The sequence below is a fragment of the Stegostoma tigrinum genome, chromosome 4 (assembly GCF_030684315.1).
Source record: "Stegostoma tigrinum isolate sSteTig4 chromosome 4, sSteTig4.hap1, whole genome shotgun sequence".
Lineage (NCBI taxonomy): Eukaryota > Metazoa > Chordata > Chondrichthyes > Orectolobiformes > Stegostomatidae > Stegostoma > Stegostoma tigrinum.
Window position 1 is genome coordinate 45,866,521 of NC_081357.1, and position 23,583 is coordinate 45,890,103.

General features: G+C 39.8%; 2 protein-coding genes across 11 annotated transcripts in view; one reads left to right on the top strand and one right to left on the bottom strand.

Moving 5' to 3' along the window:
- si:ch211-278j3.3 (E3 ubiquitin-protein ligase RNF19A) overlaps positions 1-12,264 on the bottom strand; it is an 81,197-nt gene extending 68,933 nt beyond the window's left edge. For 5 of the 8 annotated variants that reach the window (XR_009445678.1, XM_059645318.1, XM_059645317.1 and 2 more), the window contains exon 1: positions 11,653-11,717. The gene's annotated coding sequence lies outside the window, so the exon portion shown is untranslated. Of the gene's footprint in view, positions 1-11,652; positions 11,758-12,199 lie in introns of those variants that run through there. The other 3 variants (XM_059645316.1, XM_048530248.2, XM_059645315.1) reach the window with 3 other exon arrangements.
- The window catches only part of LOC125452172 (zinc finger protein 11-like), a 58,533-nt gene continuing 46,766 nt past the window's right edge, over positions 11,817-23,583 (top strand). For all 3 annotated transcript variants that reach the window (XM_048530242.2, XM_048530243.2, XM_048530245.2), the window contains exon 1: positions 11,817-12,594. In XM_048530242.2, coding sequence (XP_048386199.1) covers positions 12,555-12,594 — 40 coding nt within the window. In that variant the 5' untranslated portion in view covers positions 11,817-12,554. The remainder of the gene's footprint in view (positions 12,595-23,583) is intronic.

Here is a 23,583-nt window from a genome sequence, read left to right on the forward strand (position 1 = left end):
ATACCAACTTTGATCACTCAGGAGCACAAGAGCAGCAAATGGATAAGAACACCACAATCGCAAGTGCTCCTTCTAAGCCACACACTGTCCTGACTTGGAAATATATCACATTTTTGTCAAAATTTTTGACTCTTCCCAATAGCACCGTATATGTCCATATGTCCCATGGACTGCAGTAGTTGAAGGTGGTTGCTAAATACCAGTATCTCAAGGGAATTTAGGGATGGGCAATAAATATTGCCCTATTCAGTCATACCCATTTTTTTGAACAAATTGATTCATCTGTCTATTCCCTTTGTTTTATCAATTTCATGGTCAATAATTGCTGGTTTCTAAGTTGCGTCCAAACCCTCAACCTTGCCACATTTATCTGGCATCTTTGTAAACCCCTTCCTTTGATCTATTGTAACGTTTTCTTTTTTTTGGTTAGCTATGGCTGAATCACTTCTCCCACTGGGTGTTTCTGCCTTCAAAGGCATTTTCCCCCGTGTTATAGACCATTTCATAATTCTTTAAATACTAACTATTGGCTGTCAACCATCAACTTTTAAAGCATATTTTCCCTATCCATTGTGGTCAGCTCACCTTGTGGATTATGGTCTGAGATTATGGTCATCATATTGTGGTCACACTTCTCAAAAGTTCTTTCACAGAAAATCAATTAGCCATTTCTCATTATGTGATCCAGAATCTAAAATAGCTCCCTCCACCAGTGGTTCTTCAACACACAGTTCTGGAAAGCCATCTCATACACATCCTCCAAAGCATTATAGCCAATTAGGTTCATCCAGACTAAATGCAAATTGATGTCACCCATTACTATTATATTATCCACATTACATGAATTTCCATTTTCTTGATTTGTACTATGTCCTACTTTACCACTACTGTCTGGTGACCAGTAAACAACACACACCATTGTTTACTGTCCTCCCTCGCTATCTCCTAGCTCCAAACAAATTGATTTTACATCTTGATTCTTTGATACAAAATCCTCTCTCACTGAAACACTGATCTTGACCATTATAAACTGCCACCTCACACTTGCATCCCAATCTCAGTCACTCTGTAGTTGCTTGTTTGTGATGACATTTAAATCATACCCATTCGCCTCAACTCATACCTTACAAATTATCAATGTGTGAAAGTACTGAAATAATCAAATAAATTACTAGAATATAAAAATACTGTACTCAATTGTAGCTTTCAGATTGCAAATTCAAATCTTCAAGTGCCTGAAGGGAAGGGCGTATCGGCAGGCATTTGTTTACTTGCTTTGGGTAATCAAGATAATTTCCTGACCAAGTTGTTAGAAATAATTCACTGGAGAAAAAGTCAAGTGAAAATATGGATTTCCCATCAATTTGCAAAATAGGGATTGTGATAACATCTGCAATTGAAATTCCTTTTCTCGTTACAACTCATGGTTTCTAATTTTACAGTAAACAAATGTCCCCTTAAGCACCACCACTCAGAATCATCAACTTGAAGCCATTTTCTTAGTTCCTGGTGACTTAAAAGAAGCATTTTTTCTCAAAGAAGAAACGTTACATTCTGTTATTTCTGGAGTATTAATCTGGAGTTTCACGGGTTTAACAATCCTCCAAAAACACTGTCAAAGTGATTGTTTTGAAATGTAAATGTCAAAACAGTTAGTGTGAACAAGATCTGCAAATTCTGATTTAGCTCTTTGCCTACATTCAAATGTGTATGTAATTTCTGGCATGGACAGGAAGTGGGAATGGGAACTCTGCTGAAGTACACTGGCACAGAAGCCAACTGTATAACTCCAGAGGTTATCCTTTTAAGACATCAGGAAACAGCACAGTCAGGGATAAGATGTGGCAACTTCTCTAATGCTCCTTTTAAGACATAAATGTTCACTTATTATTCCAGTTATTCTCCTCGTGTGCAAAATAAAAAAATAAAATTCATTGTGCTTTATCAAGTTACTGGGCAAGGAATATGAGGCTAAGCTAAGACAATTCATTTCAAACTGCAATAGACTTTACCCATCAATTCACTTTGTTTCCTGATCCAAATCTATTCCTTTTACACAACTATTAACTTAAGATTTCTCAAACGAGGTCACAGAGCCATGCATAAACACAAATAGCTAAACATAACTAAGAAATCTATTTTATAAAAGACAATCAGAACTTGGATATCTTTGCCTCACCACACCTAGTTTTCACTGCCTCACAAGTTGCTTCAGGTCCAATTGCATGACTGGAAATAAATTCATTGGTAACCCAATGCATGTCAAAGGATCTCAAAATACTCCACGTAATATTCCACAGCAAACAGATCCAATCTTCCGACCCCTAGCCTCCAAACCTTCCTCACAACACACTTAAAACTGGAAATAAGCCAGATTAGACAATGAAACACATTCTGTTCTTCCGAGCGTAAAGCAATACCGTACTGCCTAACAGTGCCCTCAATAACAATGTACATAATAACTAAGCGTAAATTTAAAGGCTGGCTTACTAAAAAAAAATTTTCTTAAATGAAGAATGCAAAAATATAAAAAATGAATTACAAGGATATAGCCTTTTCTAAATGGCATTTTTCTATGGGGCAAGTATTTTAAGATTTCATGGCACGGTGACTCAGCGGTTAGTACTGCAGCCTCATATCACCGAGGACCCGCGATCGATTCCAGCATCAGGTGACTGTGTGTGGAGTTTGCACGTTCTCCCCGTGTCTGCGTGGGTTTCCTCCCACAATCCAAAAATGTGCAGGCTAGGTGGATTGGCCATGCTAAATTGCCCACAGTATTCAGGGGTGTGTGGGTTATAGGTGAATGGGTCTGGGTGGGATACATCAAGAGGTGGTGTGGACTTGTTGGGCCGAAGGGCCTGTTTCCACACTGTAGGGAATCTAATCTAATCTAAACCTAATGCAGGATAGAGGCATTGCATATATTGTCATGTTATTGTTTCACCCTGGACTATATATTCAGTGATAAATCCATGTAATCTTAAATGGTGAAGGTTCAAACCAAAGTTCTGGGAGAAGGACACCTTACAATTGTACGGCACTGTCCTGACAGAAATAATGTGTTCATAAATTTATTTGATACATAAGGACACACAGGGGTATAGATGACTGTAGCCCTTTTCAATTACCCAAGATATTTCATTAATTCCACAATCACTGTACTTCATGAAGACCAACACTCAGTAACTCCACGAAACTGTTAACCTTCTAAAATTATCCTAACCAATGAGATCAGGTCACATTATTTTCAAATGGTGGGCAAAAATTATTATTGTGTATGCAAACTGTAATCTGTTAAGTGAATATGCACAAGTGTTCTGTTTAACAGTGTGTTATACTCATCAAAAACAAATAAACCTATTTTAGACTTTTGAGGAAATTTATTCTACTTCCAAAATTCATGAGATCAGAACATTTGAATTGTGGCAAATAGTACGCTACCTGATTTCTAAAACCCAATTACTGCACAAGGCATAAAAGCAATGGAAACCTCTTCACTCACCGAGATAGATGCAGCTCCAACATTATCTTCGACAAAATGGCCTACTTGATTGGTACAGCCTTCTAGACTGTGCAAATGGAACTGGATCACGACAAATACACCACTATGGTCATAAAACAGGTAACTCATTTCAGAAGAACACTCTGAGCATACTTATATCAGACTGTTGTAAATTAGGGCAGCAAATCAGCACCATTTCTCAGGGACAATTAGGGTAGGCCTAAAGTGATACTCACATTTCAGGACAGAAATTCACTTAGTGAAAACGGTGCCATTTTATTTTAAATGTGTAAGTTTAAAAGCTTGTGGAATTATAGTATTCTTTGGAAAGGTAAAGTCTGCCCAAGACCAAAAGAAAAGTGGCCCATGACATTAAAATGTGAGGCTGGATGAGCACAGCAGGCCAAGCAGCATCTCAGGAGCACAAAAGCTGACGTTTCGGGCCTAGACCCTTCATCAGAGAGGGGGATGGGGTGAGGGTTCTGGAATAAATAGGGAGAGAGTGGGAGGCGGACTGAAGATGGAGAGAAAAGAAGACAGGTGGAGAGGAGAGTATAGGTGGGGAGGTAGGGAGGGGATAGGTCAGTCCAGGGAAGACGGACAGGTCAAGGAGGTGGGATGAGGTTAGTAGGTAGGAGATGGGGGTGCGGCTTGGGGTGGGAGGAAGGGATGGGTGAAAGGAAGAACAGGTTAGGGAGGCAGAGACAGGTTGGACTGGTTTTGGGATGCAGTGGGTGGAGGGGAAGAACTGGGCTGGTTGTGTGGTGCAGTGGGGGGAGGGGATGAACAGGGCTGGTTTAGGGATGCAGTGGGGGAAGGGGAGATTTTGAAGCTGGTGAAGTCCACATTGATGCCATTAGGCTGCAGGGTTCCCAAGCGGAATATGAGTTGCTGTTCCGGGTGGCATCATTGTGGCACTGCAGGAGGCCCATGATGGACATGTCATCTAAACAAGGTGTGGACTTGTTGGGCTGAAAGGCCTGTCTCCACAGTGTAGAGAATCTAATCTCATCTAAAAGTTGTCCAACCAGTGCAAAATGAAACAAAAAAAAGGCAGAAACTTAGAGTCAAAATCACTTACATTCATGTCATCTCTAATCTGCGGTACTGGTTTAATTTTTTAAACTAGTGCTCCCCGTCCTTCTCTCCTCTGTTTCACCATTTTAAAGCTTGAAATTTGTTGCCATGCTCAATTGAGAACTGCTAAAAAAGAAAGGAGCACAGCTGTCTAACAGTTATAATTTGATTGAGTTCTACATCAGCCAATGCTGCCTCAGCGCTTGCAAACCCACTTGGGAAATCTTGACCATTCCACTGCACTTCGAAGCACATTTTGGTTAGAACTCCCAAATGCATTAAAAGCAGAAATTCCATCTACAAGTTCACAGAAAAAAAAAATTAAGAGAATACTTCTGCTCTTATTCACAAGTACAATCTAAGATGTGCCAAAATCATCAAGTCACCATGAGAGGCTCCCCTTCCTCTCTATGGAGAAAAATACCCTTTTGTTGAAGCAATGACACAGAAAATACTTTCAGGATTACAGGTGCATTATGCAAAGATTCTGCAGGTGGGATAGAGATAGACAACTACGCAAAAACTTTGCAAGTAGAATATGAAGTGGGAAAATGCGAGGTTATAGAGTCATACAGAATAGAAACAGACACTTCGCGCACCACGGCCCCACCCCATCCCATGCATATGCTGACCAACAAACACCAAATTGCACTAACTCTGTTTATCAGCACTTTGTTCAAAGCTGACAAGAAGAACAGAAGAATTGATTATTATTTAAACAGAGGGGGACTGTAGAAAGCTACACCACAGAAGGATCTGGGTATCCTTGTACATAAATCTCAAAAGATTAGCACTCTAGTTCAGCAGATAATAAGTGAGGCAAACAGAACATTAATCTAAACTTCAAGGGGAATGGAGTACAAAAATAGGGACACGTCTCTAAAACTATACAAAGCACTATTCAGACGACAATTGCAATGTTGTGTTTATGGCAATGTTGGGCACCTTAGGAAAGATACACTGACATTGAAGTCCAGAAGAGGTTCCCTAGACCAATTTGGATACAGGGGCTCTGTTGTAGGAAATGTTGAGAACGTTGAGCTTACATTCATTGAAATTTAGGAGAATAAGAAGTGATCTTACTGAAACATACAAGATTCTTATAGGACTTGACAAAGTAGATGCAGAGAGACTGTATTCCCTTATGGGAGAGTCAAAGAGTCACTTAGTGCAGAAGAGAATCTCCTCTACCCCCTCACCAATACAGTCACATTCTACCTTTGTGTAGCAACTAGAACTGCACACAGTACTCCAGCTGTGACATAACCAAAGTTTTGTACTGCTCCAATACAGCCTGTCTGCTCATATAATCTACACCAAGTCTGATAAAGGCAAGTTCACTGCATGCCTTCTTAGCCAGCATATTAAGCTGTCCTGCCACCTTCAGGGGTCTGTTGATAAGCACCCCAAGATCACTTTGTTCCTCAGAGCTTCCTAGTATCTGATCATTCATTGAGGACTCCCTTGTCTTGTTAGTTCTTCCAAAATGCATCACCTTGTACACTTTAGGGTTAAAATTCATCGGCCACTAATCTCCCAACTGTCCAAACTGTTGATATCCTCCTGTAACCTAAGACCTTCTTCCTCACAACTAATCACCTGGCCAGTACACGTGTCATCCATAAACTTAATGCCATTCCCACAAACATTCTCATCCAAATTGTTAAGACATATCATGAACAATCAGGGACCCAAAATTGGTCTCTGTGGAAAGACACAGGTCTTTGGTCACACAAACAGCCTTTGTGTCCTACCATTAAGCCGGGTCTAGAATCAGAAGGCATAATCTCAAAGGAAGGTGTATCCCAGTTAGGACAGAGATGAAGAATTCCTTCTCTTAGAGGGGAGTGAATCTGTGGACGTCTTTATTGCAGAGGGTTTGAGGGGCTGGGCCATTAAGTATAGTCGAGGCTGAGATAGACTGATTTTTAATTTTCAAGAGTATCAAAGGTTATGGGAAAAGGTAGGAAAGTAGAATACTAGATTAACAAATCAGCCATGATCTCACTGAATGGCAGAGGATACTCAATGGGCTGAATGGCCTACTTCAGCTTCTACGTCTTATGGACCTGACTTTAATATTAGTTACCATTTTATTCTAGATTTACAAAGATATACACTGATATCCGAACCTTGAATTTTTAGCACTGATCTGATCAAACACACCATTACAGACATCTGAGCTCCCATTACCCAAGTGAAAACTGGCTGGTTTATTATTACGATTGAGTTTTTTTGGAAAAATCCTTATTATTTAACTTCTCACAACTAACTTGGTACTTGGATTGGGAGATAGGGACAAGGAGCAAGTTGTGGTTTTGTTGCTCGAATGAGATAGATTTTGAAGTTTGAAGCCAAATATTTGCTACTTTCAAAGAAACTGCCAAAAGTAAAAATACCCAGTTTCTTTCTTCCATAGTTGTTATTGCCAACAGCGCTTCCTTATGATTAATTATTCTTTTCAAATTTTAGTATAGCCCACTTTGGACTTCCAGCCAAAATAATCTTACTGTTGTTCCATTAAGTATCATAGCCAATAAAATAAATTTTGCCTGGTTAATCAATGTTGTGTGTTATCCAATATCATGTAACCATAACATTAGTGACAGCAACAGGTGACACTGCAAGTATTGTTCTCTAAACAACAACTTGCTTTTATTATCACAGCTTTTAACAGATCAAAACATTCCCAAGTGTTACGAAGAGGTGACGTCAAATCCTGTGCAGCAAGATGGTTAAGGTAGCCAGGGAAATTCTCAGAGGTGCAATTTTGAGAAAATGTTTGAAAAAGATGGGAGTACTAAAACTGTAGGGATTTAGTGCAGCTTTCCAAAGCAAGATGAAATCAACAGTCTTTGATTCAACAGGACACTCATTGCATTTCTGTAGTATTTTGAACATAGTAAAAATAATTAATGGCACTTGATAGGGCTCTCAGATAAAATGTTACATTTAGCTACCTCTTCAAGTGCAACCAGAGACGGGCACTAAATGCTGACCTTTCTAATGACAGACAAATCCTTTGAAATTTAAAAAAAGGAGCCACAGCAGTATGGGTAATCGAGTAACTGATCAAAAGGGAAATTTGTAAGGTGAGGTGAGAGAGGGGCAGCAAATTTAACAGAAGGAAGGAATTTTAAAGCTTACGGTTTTGCCTGCTAAAGGTACAATCAATGCTGGGTGAGTAATGAATAGTGGAACGTTAGTGTTAATACTCAAAAGCACTAAATTGTCAATCTGCCGATCGCCAGAGAAGTCAATTATCTCAGGTCAATCTTCCATAGGGACAGATTGGTTTGGAGTCTCCAAAATATTTGCCAGTCATGAGAAGTGCGGACTAGCCACATAATTTCAATTGAAATAAATGCTGTTTGGCATCCGTATTCCAAGTTGGAAATCTAGCAACAGCACAGCAACATATATTCTAGTACAGGCCTGCTGCAACCTGGGAGATGTTGCTCAATTAACAGTAATAGTCAACTCCCAATTTTTGCAGTGTTCTAAGAATTCAATGTAATTCCAAAATAAACACAGCTGACTTTGTGCTTGGTAAAAGAATATTTCTAAAAATTTGTGCTTTTGAAATTCAACCAATTTTTAATTGAAATTCTTATATTTATTTCTCTTTATCCATAGTACAATGTAATGACTGAAAATATCAGCAAGCTAATTATCTGAGGCCTCTTGAAAAATTAACTCTTACAGCATGTACTATCGCTAAGTGGCAGATAACCCGAAAATAGACTGAAAGACAGGTGGTACAAAGGGAGATTGGCATGTTACATGCGTGGGAAAAGAAGTGGCAGATGGAATGTAATGTGAGAAAACGTGGGGTTATACACTTTGGGAGGCAGAATATAAGTGCTGAATATTACCTAAATGGAGAAAGACCACAGAAATTGATCTTAGGTTCAAATCCGTAAATCACAAAATTCTAGCATCCAAGTTCAATCACTGGAGCGTAGGTGGTTGAGAAGTAATCTTATTGAGGTTTATCAAATTATGAAAGGCATAGATAAGGTGAATGACAAGGGCCTTTTCCCTGAGGTGTGGGAGTTCAAAACTAAGGGGCATATTTTTAAGGTGACAGGAGAAAGATTTAAAAAGGACTTGAGAGGCAACTTTGTTTTATGCAGAGTAGTTCATGTGTGGAATGACTGCCAGAGAAAGTGACGGATGCAGGTACGGTTACGGCATTTAAAAGACAATTGGATAAGTTCATGAATAAGAAAGGTCTGGTGGGATGCAAACCAAATGTAAGCAGGAGGAACTACTTTGGTTTGGGAACATCGTTGACATAGACTGGTTGGACCGAAGAGACTATTTCCATGCTGTATGACTTTACATAAAAAACAGGCAAAAGTGCAGGTTCCCTTGCAGTTCTCATTCCTTTCAATCAGAACAGACAGTCTGCACTTATTATCACTTCCTCAGAGGCCGAGAACCCTTGGCTGTAGCTGGGAAATCTGTGGGTACTCCACAGTTTGTACAAGAAGTCATGGTACCGTGACTGTTGCTGAGAAACTTAAAGTGGCAGCCATGTTATAACATTTTCATGCTATGTAGTCATTCCTCAAATTCTGACTGCCACTTAGTCTTTGAGAACAAACCTTGAAAAACAGCCCTCATTGAATCAAACTTTCCAAACTTAGTCTTTTAATGATCTGCAAATTCCTACAGCAAAAGAAAGTCAGTGAAATGCAAGGTAGGAATGTGACATTTCTGTCTCATACCATTTACATTGTACTGCTGCCATTCTACACAATTAATAAGATTGCCCTTTCAACCTGGGGCTATGTTCAAAGGAAACTCTAAGCCATAACATCAAAGTGAAGTACAAAGTGGTTACAGGACTATCATTGACAGTTATAACAATTAAAAAAACTGTTTCAGTTTTATACTTGCATATTTCCACTTCCATCCAAAATGTAACTGTACTCAAAACAACTTACAACCTATTTAATGACCAAATGCCTGCTGACATCAGGATCGTGTCAACCATCCAAATGCATCTTTTGATCAATTACTGCCTTAAATGCTATAAGAAAAACAAAGTGAGTGTCTTTTTATTGCTACTAGTGGTTATTGAATACACATTATTAAAAACACACTGCTCAACATCTAATGCATAGCTTTAATGTATAAAGATCCTCCAACAAGTTTTATTTTTAAAGGGTTCTTGATAAAGAAAATGGCCCAGTGATTTTCTTCTCCCCCAGAACTGGGTTACAAAAAAAGAGGCAAGAGGAAAAATTTGAAAAGAATGAAAAGAGATAAGCAAACAGTCTAATACATAAAAAAGTTAAAACTCTAGGAAGAAAAGACAGGTTTTAAGAAAGCTTTCCAATTTAAAAAAGTGAAGGAGGATAAGTAAACAGAGCAGATTGAACAACAATTTTAAATTAAGTAAACTAGGATGAGGTGGAGAAGAAACAGTGGAAGGAAAAGGTCAGTCCTTTAGAACATGGATGATGGGTGAACGAACTGTTAGATGGGCAAGGCATACGTAGACCCATAAAGCAGGAAAAGAACCCTGAGAGTACTGAGAATTTCATAATAATAAGAATTCAGTAGTCCAAACATTTTGGGTACTGAGAGTATGGAACTCTGTTGTTAAGAATGCAATGCTTTGAATGGGTAGAAAATCAACGGAGGAATGAGGCTTGACAGCTTCAGAGAAAGCTAACCTTATATCTGAGAAACTGGTGGTATATAAGAGGCTTTGTTGCAGAGATACAAAGAGATCAGCTGCCACTAAGACCACGAAATAATTTTCCACAAGTATTAGTTCCAAAGCTAATCAGAAGACATGCCCAGCATGTTTCTAATTCTGGAACAAGCCAGAAATCTAATAATTAAGAAATACTGAACAGTAGATTTCACATTTTTCCCAAACCTACATCCATTATTAAGAGGTTTCTACTTCCACCATGCCTAAATAATTGGGCTTCAGAATCTAATAATAATTGTCAAAAAAAATAAATCCTTCAATTACGCTTTTTTTTCTGATGTTTACTGGACACAGAATGGTGGATAAAATGAAACAGCAGTGAAAATCCTTCAACTATCTGCACGAAGTGGTGGTCTGAGGTGATCTTTAGTGACTTTACCATTATTTTCATATCCCTCATATTTATCACTTTCTTATTCCTCTTTCTACTGTACATTAAACAGTACATTCAAGAACTTGAAATCATCATAATCTGCCTGCATTAAGCACTTGGAAACATATTTGGTTACAGAGTACAATGCAGCTGCTGCCCATAATTCGTCATTCCCATTGTTATATGTTAAATGCTGTTTTCTAAATAAAAATGCATTTTAACTTCGTAATTATTACCTATATCCGTCCTTCACATTTACTTTAATGTATTAATTTAAATAAACTAGGAGGCAGGAGAGTTCACTTTGCACAGTGAAAGGTGATATATAGCAGACACCAAAAGAAAATAAAATGTTGGTTTAGACTTCTGGCATCTATTCAGAATGCAGCAAGGGCACTGGAAACGGTCATTAGATTTACTTTCCTGGTGTAAAGCATTATCAGTAAGAACAATTTACTGATGGATTATTTTCATAACCCTCAAATAATAGGAAAGAACCAGTAACATTGGTTATCTCAGAGGCCGAAACCGCCATAACAGAAATCAGTCATATCCAACAGAAGCTACATGTAACCGAATATTTTAGCTATAAGGAAATCTCTTTTGCAGCATTGTACGCATTTACACGAGCCCTCAAACTCGATACTAGTGGGGATAGACCAGATTCAGCTATTGCTCTTGTAAAACCCTGCCAGACTCCTGTTCGTTCAGCCCTCAAATGAAAGGTTATATCCGTAATATCAGAGTAAAATTGAAGAATGTCATGTTCACTTCAGCACAATTAGGCCAGGAGGAATGAGAGATTGCCCCCAAATGATTAAGCGAGTAGAAACTGCAACCACTCAAACCCGTTTTTCGCTCTGAGCTATGCTAAACTAAGGCTCATCGTGTATTCGGGAGTCTGTAGCAGAGCACTGTCACGTAACAGCGGCCGGCCAAGCCCGGCTATCTCAGTCGGGCACTCACCCCCAACGCCCTGTGCTTTCCTTCTCTCCTCTTGTCTCCCCCTCAGAAACCTGCAGTTCTCGATCCTGCAGCAGCTGATACACCTCCCTCAAAACATCATCAGAACCTGCGCACGGCCTCTACGTCACCCCGCTCTGTGTAAACACTGCGTCCTGTGACGGGATTCCCTTCACTGTCGGTAATTCCATCACCAACACCCGGCAAAACCCAAGGTCAGGGATGTGAGAAAACAAGAAAAGGAAAATCTGAACTTCTGCAAAGGCGATGTTTTGGTTCAATACTAACTGATTTTATTCGTGTTCTTTTCCAAAAAAAAACGATCTCTCCGTTCACCGTCTTGTTGTCGGTGAGGCGCAATGCATTTTGGTAATCGTAGGCTCGCGGGCCGGTAACCCACAGCTCGTGTTGACCGACCGTTGGAAAAAATTGATGGAAGGATTAATCCTTGTGTTTGTGGGCAGGGTTCAACCTTTCCTAGCTAAAGGCCCCGTGGAACAGGCTCAGGCCTATTATTACGACCGACAGTGCGACTAAAAAACTACATTACCCATAAGATTGCTGACGTCGGGACGGTGCGTGGCCCGACGATGGTGTCCAGGACTGGAGGCCCTGTGAACGTCGTGACGTCAGCGCCGTTGGCGTGTGTGCGTGATGAAATCAACGGGGAGCGTGCTTTGGGGGTGGTGGCAGCGAGAGAGAAAGGGAGGAAGTGGCGGTGGTGCGTTTCCTTCCTGGACTTGTTCTCCTTGGGACTGATGTTTCATTAATAGCTGTTAGTTTAAAACAGGAAGTAAATGAAATCCAAACGCAACTTTTGTTTTTGATTAAATGAATATTAGATGCATCTGGATGTTGATTTTGAACTCTGCACGTTTTCGGGCAAACTTAAGCTGAAGTGAAAAATGCCCAGAAGGAAACAGTCCAATCCTCAGCCTGTGAAAAGTAAGTAGTCATTGCAGTGTGTGTAAGTGTGGAAAAGCAAAATAGGAGTTGGGGCTACTTCTCCAGCAGCTGGTAAATTTGACTTCTCACTTAATCTCAATTTATGATTTATCTGATTAAACAGAAATAAAAAGTCTTAACTGATGTTTATTAACTCGGTTGTGATAGGAATTAGGAGGAAATGCTGTTCACTTTTGAATGTTGGTTTCAAACAGTGCTCAACTTGAATCTGCAGCATTTCATCGTGTGTCACTTTTTACAAGTGGTGGCTGAGGCCTGTGATGCCTGAGTTGGAAACTGAGGTGGTAGACTTAAAATAGGGTTGGTGTAAGTAGTTTGATGATGACACCTGATATTGGTGCAATTTATTGAACAGCATCTTTAATTCCTATCATTGCCTTTTTTGTGCAAAGAGAATTGAAAAGTCAAATGAGTAATAATTCAAGATGCAGGTCTTACCTGTGAAAATAGTCAGAAAGGTTAATTCTACATAAACCATTAGGGAGGCAATTTTAGTTTGGTCAGATTGGAGGCACAACCATAACTCAATGCTTTGAGTATGAGAGTGGGAGAGGGGTGTTGATAACAGGCAGAAGATGTTGGGAATTATGTAGCCATGTCCAGAATTCTGGAGAAGGTTGGTACAATTCCATTGAAGGAGAACTGAAGGAGAGAACAGTAATTTTCAATTCACAGCATTGGTAGCCTGTGTGTTGAGAGTAATAGATTGTTAGACAGCAGTTCAGATCAAGGTGTCAAAATCTGAGTTTTGAATACATTTGGAGTTTATAATGAAGGAGGGAGAAGGACTCAAGCTGACCAAATCCTGGATAATGGTTTTGATAATAGGGTGGAATTGGATGATGTAAAGCCTGTAACCCAGATGATGTGTAGAATGTAGAGTTTGCTGAGATTTGCGTCGAAGGGGTTCCAAGGCCAGTCAAATAAACAGGTTGTTGTGGCTGTGTATAATCTGAAATGATGAGTGAAAATGTTGGAGATATTCAATAGCTGCAATAGTTTCTCTTTCCACAGGGGAAAAAAAAAATCACATTTCTATCAACTCTGTTTCTCACTCTGCAGGTGCTGCCTGACCAGTTGAGTGTTTCCAACATTTTCTCTTTTCATTGCAAGGTCACAGTTTCTGCTTTGCTTCCAATGAATCATTAGGGTATGGCTTTGAATGAGAAGCAAGTGGATTTTTGTTCATGAGTTATGGACATTGCTAGCTTTGTGAGCACTTATGTCCACCCCTAATTGCCTTGGTGAAGGTGGTGATAAGCTACCACCTTGAACAACACTATTCTTAGAATGGAGGGAAACCCATAGTCTCATTTTTAAAGGGGTGCCAGGATTTTCGTCCAGAAACTATGAATGGACAGTGATATTGTTCCAAGTGAGGCTTGCCTGTCTGTTTTGGAAGAGAACTTGCAGTTGCTTTTGTTAATTGAGCCTTTGCTTTGAGGTGGTAGCGGTCACTGGTTTGGAACGGGCAGTTGGAAGTGCCTTGGTGAGTTACTGCAGTGCTCCTTATTGATGGTGCACTTTGCTTCCTCTGTGCATCAGTGGGTGGTTGGGAATGCCAAATCTGTCAATGTACTTTGTCCTAGATGATATCAAACTTCTTGAGTGTTGGTGCTACACACCTCCAGGCCAGTGGAGGATATTCTGTCACAATGTCTGACCTAATGATCAAAGGAATGTCATTGTTGAAGATGATTGGGCCTAAGACAATACCCAGAGGATCTTCTGTAATGATGCCCTTGGAGATCAATCATGTCAGTCCAACAACCACACTTTTTTTGGTTAGGAATGACAACATTCAGCAGAAATGTTTCTACTTTGCGGTTTTGTCAGTGCTGCCTGATGTCCTATACAGTGAAAGGCAGCCTTGTTGTCAAGGGTGGTAATGCTTAGCTCTTTTATCCATGCATGGGCGAAGATTGTAATGAGGCATGGATGCACGTGGCCTTAGCGGAACCCAAACTGAGTATCAGTGAGCAGCTGATTCCTTTGCAAGTGCTACTTGGTGGGACTCTTGATGATCCCTTTCCATCACGGTGCTAATGACCAAGAGAAGACTGTGGTAATCGGCAAGTTTGATTTGTCTTGCTTTTTGTACACAGGAAATGCTGAGTAATCTTCCACACTGTCCAGTTGATTCCAGTGTTGTAACTATGTACTAGGGCAGCTGTGGCAAGCTCCTGGAGCAGTCGTCTTCAGTACTATTGGTCAAATGTTGTCAGGGCCTGCAACAGTTGCAGTATCCATTGCCTTCAGCTGATTCTTGACGTGGAGTGAATTGAATTGGCTGAAGATTAGCATCTCTCTTGAGGCTGCTGATCTTATTAAAATGTAAAAGTCTGAGGAGGCTTGACAGGAGAACTGAGAACCCTGAGGCTGTCTTGCTCACTTTGAAAATGGCAATGAAGAAAATTTGTCTTTAAAGGTTGTTTATCTGCAGAATTTTCTTTGGCAAGCAGTGCAGGCTGAGTTATTCAATATACTCAAGATGGAGTCAGATTTTTGCTCTGCAAGGAAGCTGATGAGGCAGGATAGTAGACTTAAGGCCACAGTCAAATCAGCCATGATCCAGTGAATGGCATTCACTTAAAAACCAACTTACTTGACATAGCATTGAAAGTCGCATTTTCTTTTTTGATTTTGTGTTGGTGCACTGGCTAAAGCTTTTTCTGATTGTGTGCGCGTGGACACCAAAATCCCTGTTTCTTCTCACTATCTCGCTGTTTTAAAAACAAAACTGTGATTTGAGAGAGGCACTCTTGCATCTTTAGCTGGCTGTTGAAACTTTTTGGACAGAATCACACATATCATTACCTCTCTGTCCTTCAGAAGATCAGATGCTGGTTTCCCATATGTTTCAAAGGCCTTATGTTTGGCGTTGGGGAAATTCCAATTCTCGTCTGCAGTTTTCAGTTACCTGATCTCAATCGTGACCAGTAGTCAGGCATTACAGTTCATTGGTGTACCGTTTTTAGACTAACGTAGGGACGGGTGGAATTGTCTGAAGTTTGTAGCTCGGATCTCTACCCAATTACCTTTACTGGCAGTACAACTGTATAGACTGCATGAAGCCCAGGGTTGGCCTCAGCTGCCCTCTCCTTTTATGGACTAATAGCCTGCCAACACTTGCTACATAGGCTGCATGCAATGAATGATGTCCCTTTGCAAAGTAAGGTAGTGTCTGTTGAATCAATATGTTCGGGAGAGGAAGGTAGGAAGAAAATTGAGGGTGTTGAAATGTATTTTAGCAGACATCGGTATGGCTGCAGGTATTTGATGATTTGGTAGGCAGATACTTTACTTGAATTAGTTTTTTTTAAGAAAAGTTTTATTTTGTAACTTCTGTCGATCTGATATCTTTGCCTTTAGCCAGTTTTTTTAACCATTTGTTCATGAGGGCTAGGCCAACATTTGTTGTCACAGGCAACTTGAAATTGGCATGTGATGGTGCGTTACTGTCTTGAACCGCTAGCCCATGTTGCATAGGTGCATCACAGTGCTTTGCAGATGGGAGTTCCAGTATTGTGGGGTGTGAACAATCAGGGCATCGGAATATAAATATTTATATAGAAATATTTTTTAATGCATTTTTACACAGTGCCAATGTATACTAATCATGTTAACTGTTTTTGAAATTGGAAATTACTGATTTTTGTTTTTTACATCTAGCGAACAATGAATATTTCATTACATCTTCAATTAAATTGTTACATGAACAAAGTGCCAGGTATTAACAGTAAGATTAGGAAATAAATGTGAAATGGAAGTATGATGGAAAACTCTCTCCTTTTTTGGATTGGCGGCACCAACAACAAGAAATAGATTTGACACCATCCAGGATAAAGCAGCTTACTTGATTGGAATCCCGTTTCTGTTGGGTGCTCATTAAGAGAGTCATGCCAGGATGGATGGAAATACTGAATGCAGCACTTCAGTGATAATGGGAACTGCAGATGCTGGAGAATTCCAAGATAATAAAATGTGAGGCTGGATGAACACAGCAGGCCAAGCAGCATCTCAGGAGATCAAAAGCTGACGTTTCGGGCCTAGACCCTTCATCTGATGAAGGGTCTAGGCCCGAAACGTCAGCTTTTGTGCTCCTGAGATGCTGCTTGGCCTGCTGTGTTCATCCAGCCTCACATTTTATTATCTTGCAGCACTTCAGTGTTGGCCTGGCCTGCATATTCTTCTCTCCATAAACTCCAAGTCTTTCAAAACTCTGGCATGTCAAGTGCATCAAATCTCAATCACTCTCATCCCTTGTGCTTGTTCACCACCCTTGGCACCTGGTCAAATGAAATCTTTATTTTTAAAAATCTTACCTTGTCAAATCTCTCCACTCTAATATTCTGTCACTGTCTAATCTCCTTTGGCTCCATGTCAGCATTTATTGCAAGGGGTTTGGAGTACAAGAATAAACAAGTCTTCTGTCAATTGTACGGGCCTTTCATGGAGACCGCACCTGGAAAACTCTGCAGACGCAGTCTAAATACCTAAGGAAGAATGTACTTGCGGTTGTACGGTGAAGGCTCACTAAATTGGTCCTGCTATTTCCTAGATTAATATTTGGAAAGACTGGTTTGTCTTTATGAGGATAAACTAGACAGGCCAGACCTGTATCTTCTGGCATTTAGAAGAGTCAGTGACTTTAATAAGGCACAAGACTCTGAGAGGACTTGACCTGGTGGATGTCAAAAACATATTTCTTTGGAGGGGAAAATCTAGAACCATGATTACAGTTTGAAAGAATAAGTTTACATGTTTAAGACTGATGAGAAAACATTGTTTCTCTGGTTTCTGGAATTCCCTTCCTCAAAGAGCAGAGAATGTAGAATTTTAAAATATTTTTTAAGGTAGAAATAGAAAAATCCTTGATTACCAAGGGGGCAAAAGATTATCCAGGATATGCAGCAGTGTAAAGATGAAATTAAAATCAGATCAGCCATGATCTTATGGGATGGCAGAGCAAGCTCAAAGGGCTGAGTGGCCTGCTTTTTTCCTTGTTTGTGCAAATGGATTGTCCTGTTATTATTTTAACCAATCTATTTGGACATGTTTTGGTGTAACCTTCGGGCAGCTGGAACTTGAATCTGGCGCAAAGGTAAGGACGTTACCACTGCGCACGAGACCTCTGAGGTTTGTCCTATTATAAACTGAATAAATCGCCCCTAGATAATCTGAAGCTTAATTGAATGAGAAATGATCTCTGTGAATCATTCAAGATTATGAATGGTTTTAATAGGATAGACAGCAAGATGTTACCCCTGTTGAAAGATTCTGGAATCTGAGATGAGGAGAAATTCATTCTTTGTTGCGAACCTTTGAAATCCTCACCTTCAGAACATTGTTGATGTGGCATCATTAACTAGACTTAAGGACATTTTTGACAAATGTTTGGTGTCTCAGAACCAAGGGATGTTGGAAACATGGAACCATGGTCATATTGAATGAACAAACTCCAAAGGCTGACTGAAACGCCTCTGGTACCTTGAGGTTTTTCTTACTTGAAGGTCTTATATAAATGTTTGTTTTCATTTTAGGGATTGGTGTTGAGGCTTTAATTGTTTCTTATTTCATAACTGACATGTCTTCAGAAGCCCAAGGTAAATTTTTCAAACTAGCAATTCACCTAAATTGTGATTGAATCTGATTTGGCCATTAAGGACTTCTGAAGCCTGTCAGTGAATGAAGCAATACTTCATAGTTCAGATATTATACAATTTAGGAAGAAAACTTAAATCAAATTTGAATGTATTGATTGCTATAACCTCTCTTGGTTTATATAATGAACTAATTCAACTGGCTAACAGTGAAGTGAAAAAGATGCAGATTCAACACTTAAACAGTAACCTTCAACAAGTGAATCGAGTGACAAGCTAAACTGAGTGGAGTTTGTGAAACAGATAAAATAATAAAACAACATAATAACCTAGTCACCCCATAACTAAATAGTCTCCAGTTTGACGATTTTGGATATTCAGATCCTGTAGGCAATGCAAAGAGATAACGAGGCAGATTCGGATTGAGGAGGGCTGGGAGGGATTTGAGCTGTTAAATCTTGAAATAGAATTGTGAAAGAAGCTCAAAGAGATGGACAAAATGGTGGGCAAAGTATTTTTGTAATCCACATGTTCAGCAGGTCTGACAGCATCAGTGGGAAGAAAGCCGAGTTAACGTTTCAAATCCAGTGACTCTTCATCAGAACTGTAAGCAACCGAGGCTAAAGTTGGGAGAGAAGTGGAGGATCAAGCCCAGGGACAAAGAGAAAGATATGGGTAAACTAGGCCAAGACAGAAGAAAAGCTGAATAAGTGATAGTAAGAGCTAAGAGTAGGAAAGAAATGGGTGAGCTGTACTGAGTGCAGGTCGAGGAGTAATTGAGAATGGGTGACTGTACTAGAAGCAACCTATGGCATAACAACACCACATGAGGGGTGGGTAGACAAACATGGAAGCGTGCTTCCATGTTGTATCTTCGAGGATATGGACTCCCCAAGCAGATAATAAGATGCTGTTCTTCGAGCTTGCACTGAGGTGCAGTGTGTTTTGCCACAGGTTTGCAGTAGAAATGTTGGCTGGGGAACATGGTGGTGTGTTGAAGTGGCAGGCTACTAGAATCTTGGGATGATTTTTTTTTGCGGCCAGACCGAGGTGTTCTGCAATGCAGTCACCCAGTCTGCATTTCATATTCCCAATGTAGAAAAGACCACACTCTGAACAGCGAACACAGTAGACTAGATTGAAGCAAGTATAAGTAGTTTGCTGCTTCACCTGGAAGGTACTTCTGGGGCCTTGGATGGTGAGGAGGTAAATGAGTAGGCATTACACCTTCCGTGATTATGTGGGAAGGTGCCCTTGATGTGAGGAGATGTTGAGAATGGAGGAAGAGTGGACCAGACTCCCAGTGGGAACAGATCTTTTGTCCTGCTGACAAGAGAAGTGAATGTGTCTCTGTCTTGGCAGCCCTTTGGAAGTGGAGGAAGTGGCAACTTATAGTCCTTTTGAATGCAGAATCTGGTGGTGTGGTCAGTGAGGACCAGGGAATCTTTACCACTGTTGTGGGACGGAAAGGAATAAGTGAAGGCAGAAGTGCAGGGGATGGTTCAAACATGGCTAGGTACCCTGTTGACCTCAGTTGAGGAAAAAAAGTGGATATTCGGAGCAAACACCCCCTGCCCCAACCCCCATATGTATATTATATTGTCAGATCAGATGTGATTGAGCTGGAGAAACTGAGAGCATGGGATGGAGTCTTTATAGAAAACGGGGTGTGAGGATGTATTGTTGAAGTAAATGTGGGAGCCTGAGTTTGCAGTGGATATTAAGAGCAGCCTGTTCCCCCCAGAAATGGAAACGTTAAGCCGTGGAAAGGATTCGTCACAGATGGACAATGTGAAGGTGAAGGCAGTGCAGAAATTGGAAGCGAAATTGATTAAATTATTCCAGTTCAGTACGAGAGAGGGAAGCAGTACTGATGTCATTGATGTGCTGGAGAAAAAGCTGTGGTGAGGGATTCGAGAATGATTGATTGGAATAAGGAATGTTCCACGCACCCTGCAAAGAGGCACATCTGGGTTCCATGCAGGTACTCATGCTGCACCTTCGATCTGAAGAAAGTGAGAGGAGTTAAAAGACAAGTTGTTCAAGGTGACAATGAGTTCAGGTGGAGGAGACCATTTGGTGGATGCAGACAGTTCAGACCTTCTCCCCAGGAGGAAGCGGAGAGCCCAGAGATCATTCTAATGGAGTATGGACATGTAAAGCGTTCGCATGTCCGTGGTGATGAGGAGGTGGCTGCTGCTTGTGAAGTGGAAATTTTGAAACTCATGTAAAACATCAGAAGGATCGGAAATGTAAGTGGGAAGGGACTGGACAAGGGGATGAAAATAAAATAGGGTCGAGGTAGGAACAAAGAGGAAAAAATAGTTGAGGTGGATCTGAAACAAAAACAGAAACTGCTGAAGGAATGCAGTGAGGCTGGTAGCATTTGTGGGAAGAAAACAGGGTGAACATGTCAAATCTGGTGAGCCTTCATCAGAACTGTAAGCAGCTAAGAAGAAGTGGTACTGAACCTCCTCCTTCCTTGACTTCCAAGGCCCCAGATATATGCATCATTAGACATGAATCTATGCTTCCATAAAAGAATGTGTCTATCCCCATGATCTTTTCCTGAAGCTGTATCAGCAAACATAAATAGTGGAAAAAATTGTCCAGGAGAGTAAAATGCTGGAGCAGGATTGAAGTGCCAAGTGGCTGACATCTCCTAATTGATAGATTTGTATAACATTTCATCTGTAATTTGTGGAGATGTTGAATCAAGTCCCAAGCTCAATTTCATTATTTCAACCTTGACCAGCTGCAATTCACCAATGCAATTGCAATGTGTTTCTACAAAACCCTGAGGCTACTGCAACACAGGAAGACTTTGATTTTAAACTATACTTTTTTATTGTTCAGAAGAAGATCCAGAGGCAGGTGTGTTGCTACATCATATTCCTTGTATGTGACATACGCCCTGATTAATTAAGCTCTCATATTCAGGTACTTTGTAGCGTATGTAAACTAAGAATTGCAATAGGGAACCTAGGTGTTTCAGTTATCTGAAAGCTGTGAATCATGTTCCATGAAAATGACCACTGTTGATTTGCACAAGTACAGAGGGACCAGTTCCACAGCCTGCTTTGAAAGGAAGTTCAATTTAAAATTGATTATGGACTGAGGTCTATTTTGGAATCAAAAGTAATTCACAGGCAAAAAATAAGATTGGTGTTTATGCAAAAACAAAGATCCTTTCAGAGAAGGTACAATAATGAAAGACAACGTAAATGTTAAATGGAAGAGGAAGTGAATCAAGAAGTGGTTGAATGATCTCTGTTTGTTTGGTTTTCAAAGCTTGAGGCATGGTGGAAGTAAAATACTGAGGGACATGAGTTTCATAATTTTTGAGGTAGCTGAAAAAAAGAGTTGAGTAATAAATTAAATTTTAACACAGCCAACAAGGAGGAACTGAGAATGCAAGGAAGGTTTGAAAAGCAATATCTTAGCAGTAGCAGCAGCAGCAGTAAAATAGATTATGGGAGAAGTTGAAAGCTATAGGTGGGAAATGATCAGTTTATCAGATAATACTTTGGTTCTTAGATGCTGGTATCTTCTTGAAAATATGCCCTCAGAAAAGCAATTGGACACTTTGAGTACGTTATTTCCAGGTTGCATGTTAAGACCAAATGTTAGTGTTTAAAACATGCTTCAATTTTACATTTTTTTTTTTCAAAAATTACCATTGTATTATTTATTTGATTACGGGTTTTATTTGGAATTAAAATTTTTAAAATGTCAACTCGGGCTCCCTGATCAGTTTTCTGAACCTGATGGCCTCAATGATTACAAGTAAAATATGACAAAAGGGATTGAGGGAACTAGGCAAGAGACTGGGACTGTTGGGACCTGTATAAGTGGAATGGGTCATACCCTAGCAGGACTGGAGCTAATATCTTGATGGTGGAAATTTCCTAGTGTTGTTTGTTGGGGTGATGGTGTTTAAATCAGCTTGTTATGCAGTTGAGAATCTTGAGATAGAATTTAGAATAGTAACAAAGCTGGTTTTATGAAGTAGAAAAGCTGTGCATGAAAGTGGAAAGCAGTAGAAATGAATCCTAGAATCAATCAGCCCAATTGCAGGTTACTCTTTCTCTTAAAGAGCAGAAATAAAAGCATTCTATCTATGCACAGCATTTGTAACAAGTTTGGTGAATTGTTGGCATTTAGTAGAGGTCAAACTATTATTTATTTGCCATTTTGAGGATGTGGCTGCAGGGTGATCAAAATTGAGAACTGATTGGATCGACCAAAAGGAACAGGAGGTTGTGAAATGCTGATAACAAGGGACAGATCCATGTGTTAGTGAGAGCATGTTCGAACAGAAGAGTCTTCGTCTTTGTCTTCGTCTATATTTAAGTGGAGTTAAAAACACAAGAGGCAGCAAGCATTTTGTAGTATTAGTTCATAGCCCCTTAAACAGTCATGGTAATGTGGAGTATTGCATAAGCCAAAAAACAGAGGGAAATAGAGGAAGAGTCATGGGTGAGTTCAATCTTCATATTAACTGAATACATCTTCTGAGTACCAATGCTGTGGAGGATGAATTTCTGAAATGTGTTCAAGATAATTTTCAGGACCAGCATGTTGCGCAAAATAGGGAACAGGCTATTTCAGGTCTAATATCTTGCAATAAATAGGTACTAACGATGATGTTGCAAAAGAACTTAGTGAGTAATAACAATGTGATATACTTTTTCATTCAGTTTGAAAATAATGGTGTTTAATCAATTTAGGATTTTAAATATCTCCAAGGACAATTTACGATGGCATGAAAATAATTTTGGTGGATCAGAAAAGTGCATCAAAAAGCTTGACAATTGGCAATAACTAGAATTCAAATAATGCTTCGTTTTTTTAAAAAATGTAGATACCTTTTACTACAAAAATTCCCAACAGGAAAACTGAGCATCCCATGGATTGAGAGAGATCTAGTAGCCTTTAAATTCCATTTTCAAATTTTAGACAAAGAAGTAGAGTCTCAAAGTTGCCTACAAAAAAAAAGTTGTTTGCCTAAGGATTGGGAGAATTTTGGATTCAGCAAAGAAAGACCATGAAATTGAAACAGAAAATGGAATATGAATGTAAAATAGCAAGAAACATAAATTGCAAATGCTTCTGTCGACTTGTGAAAAGGAAAAGAGTTAAAAAAAAGACATATATTGGTTTATTTTGGCATAGATAGGAAACAGAACTGGCAGATGAGCTAAATAAATGTTATGTTTGTCTTCGCAGAAGATCCAGGTTCCAGTAAGTGTATAATTGGAAAGAAAACACTTAAAAAGTAACTGTGTGCAGTTCTGGTCACCACATTACCAAAAGGACGTGGATGCTTTGGAGAGGGTGCAGAGGAGGTTCACCCGGATGTTGC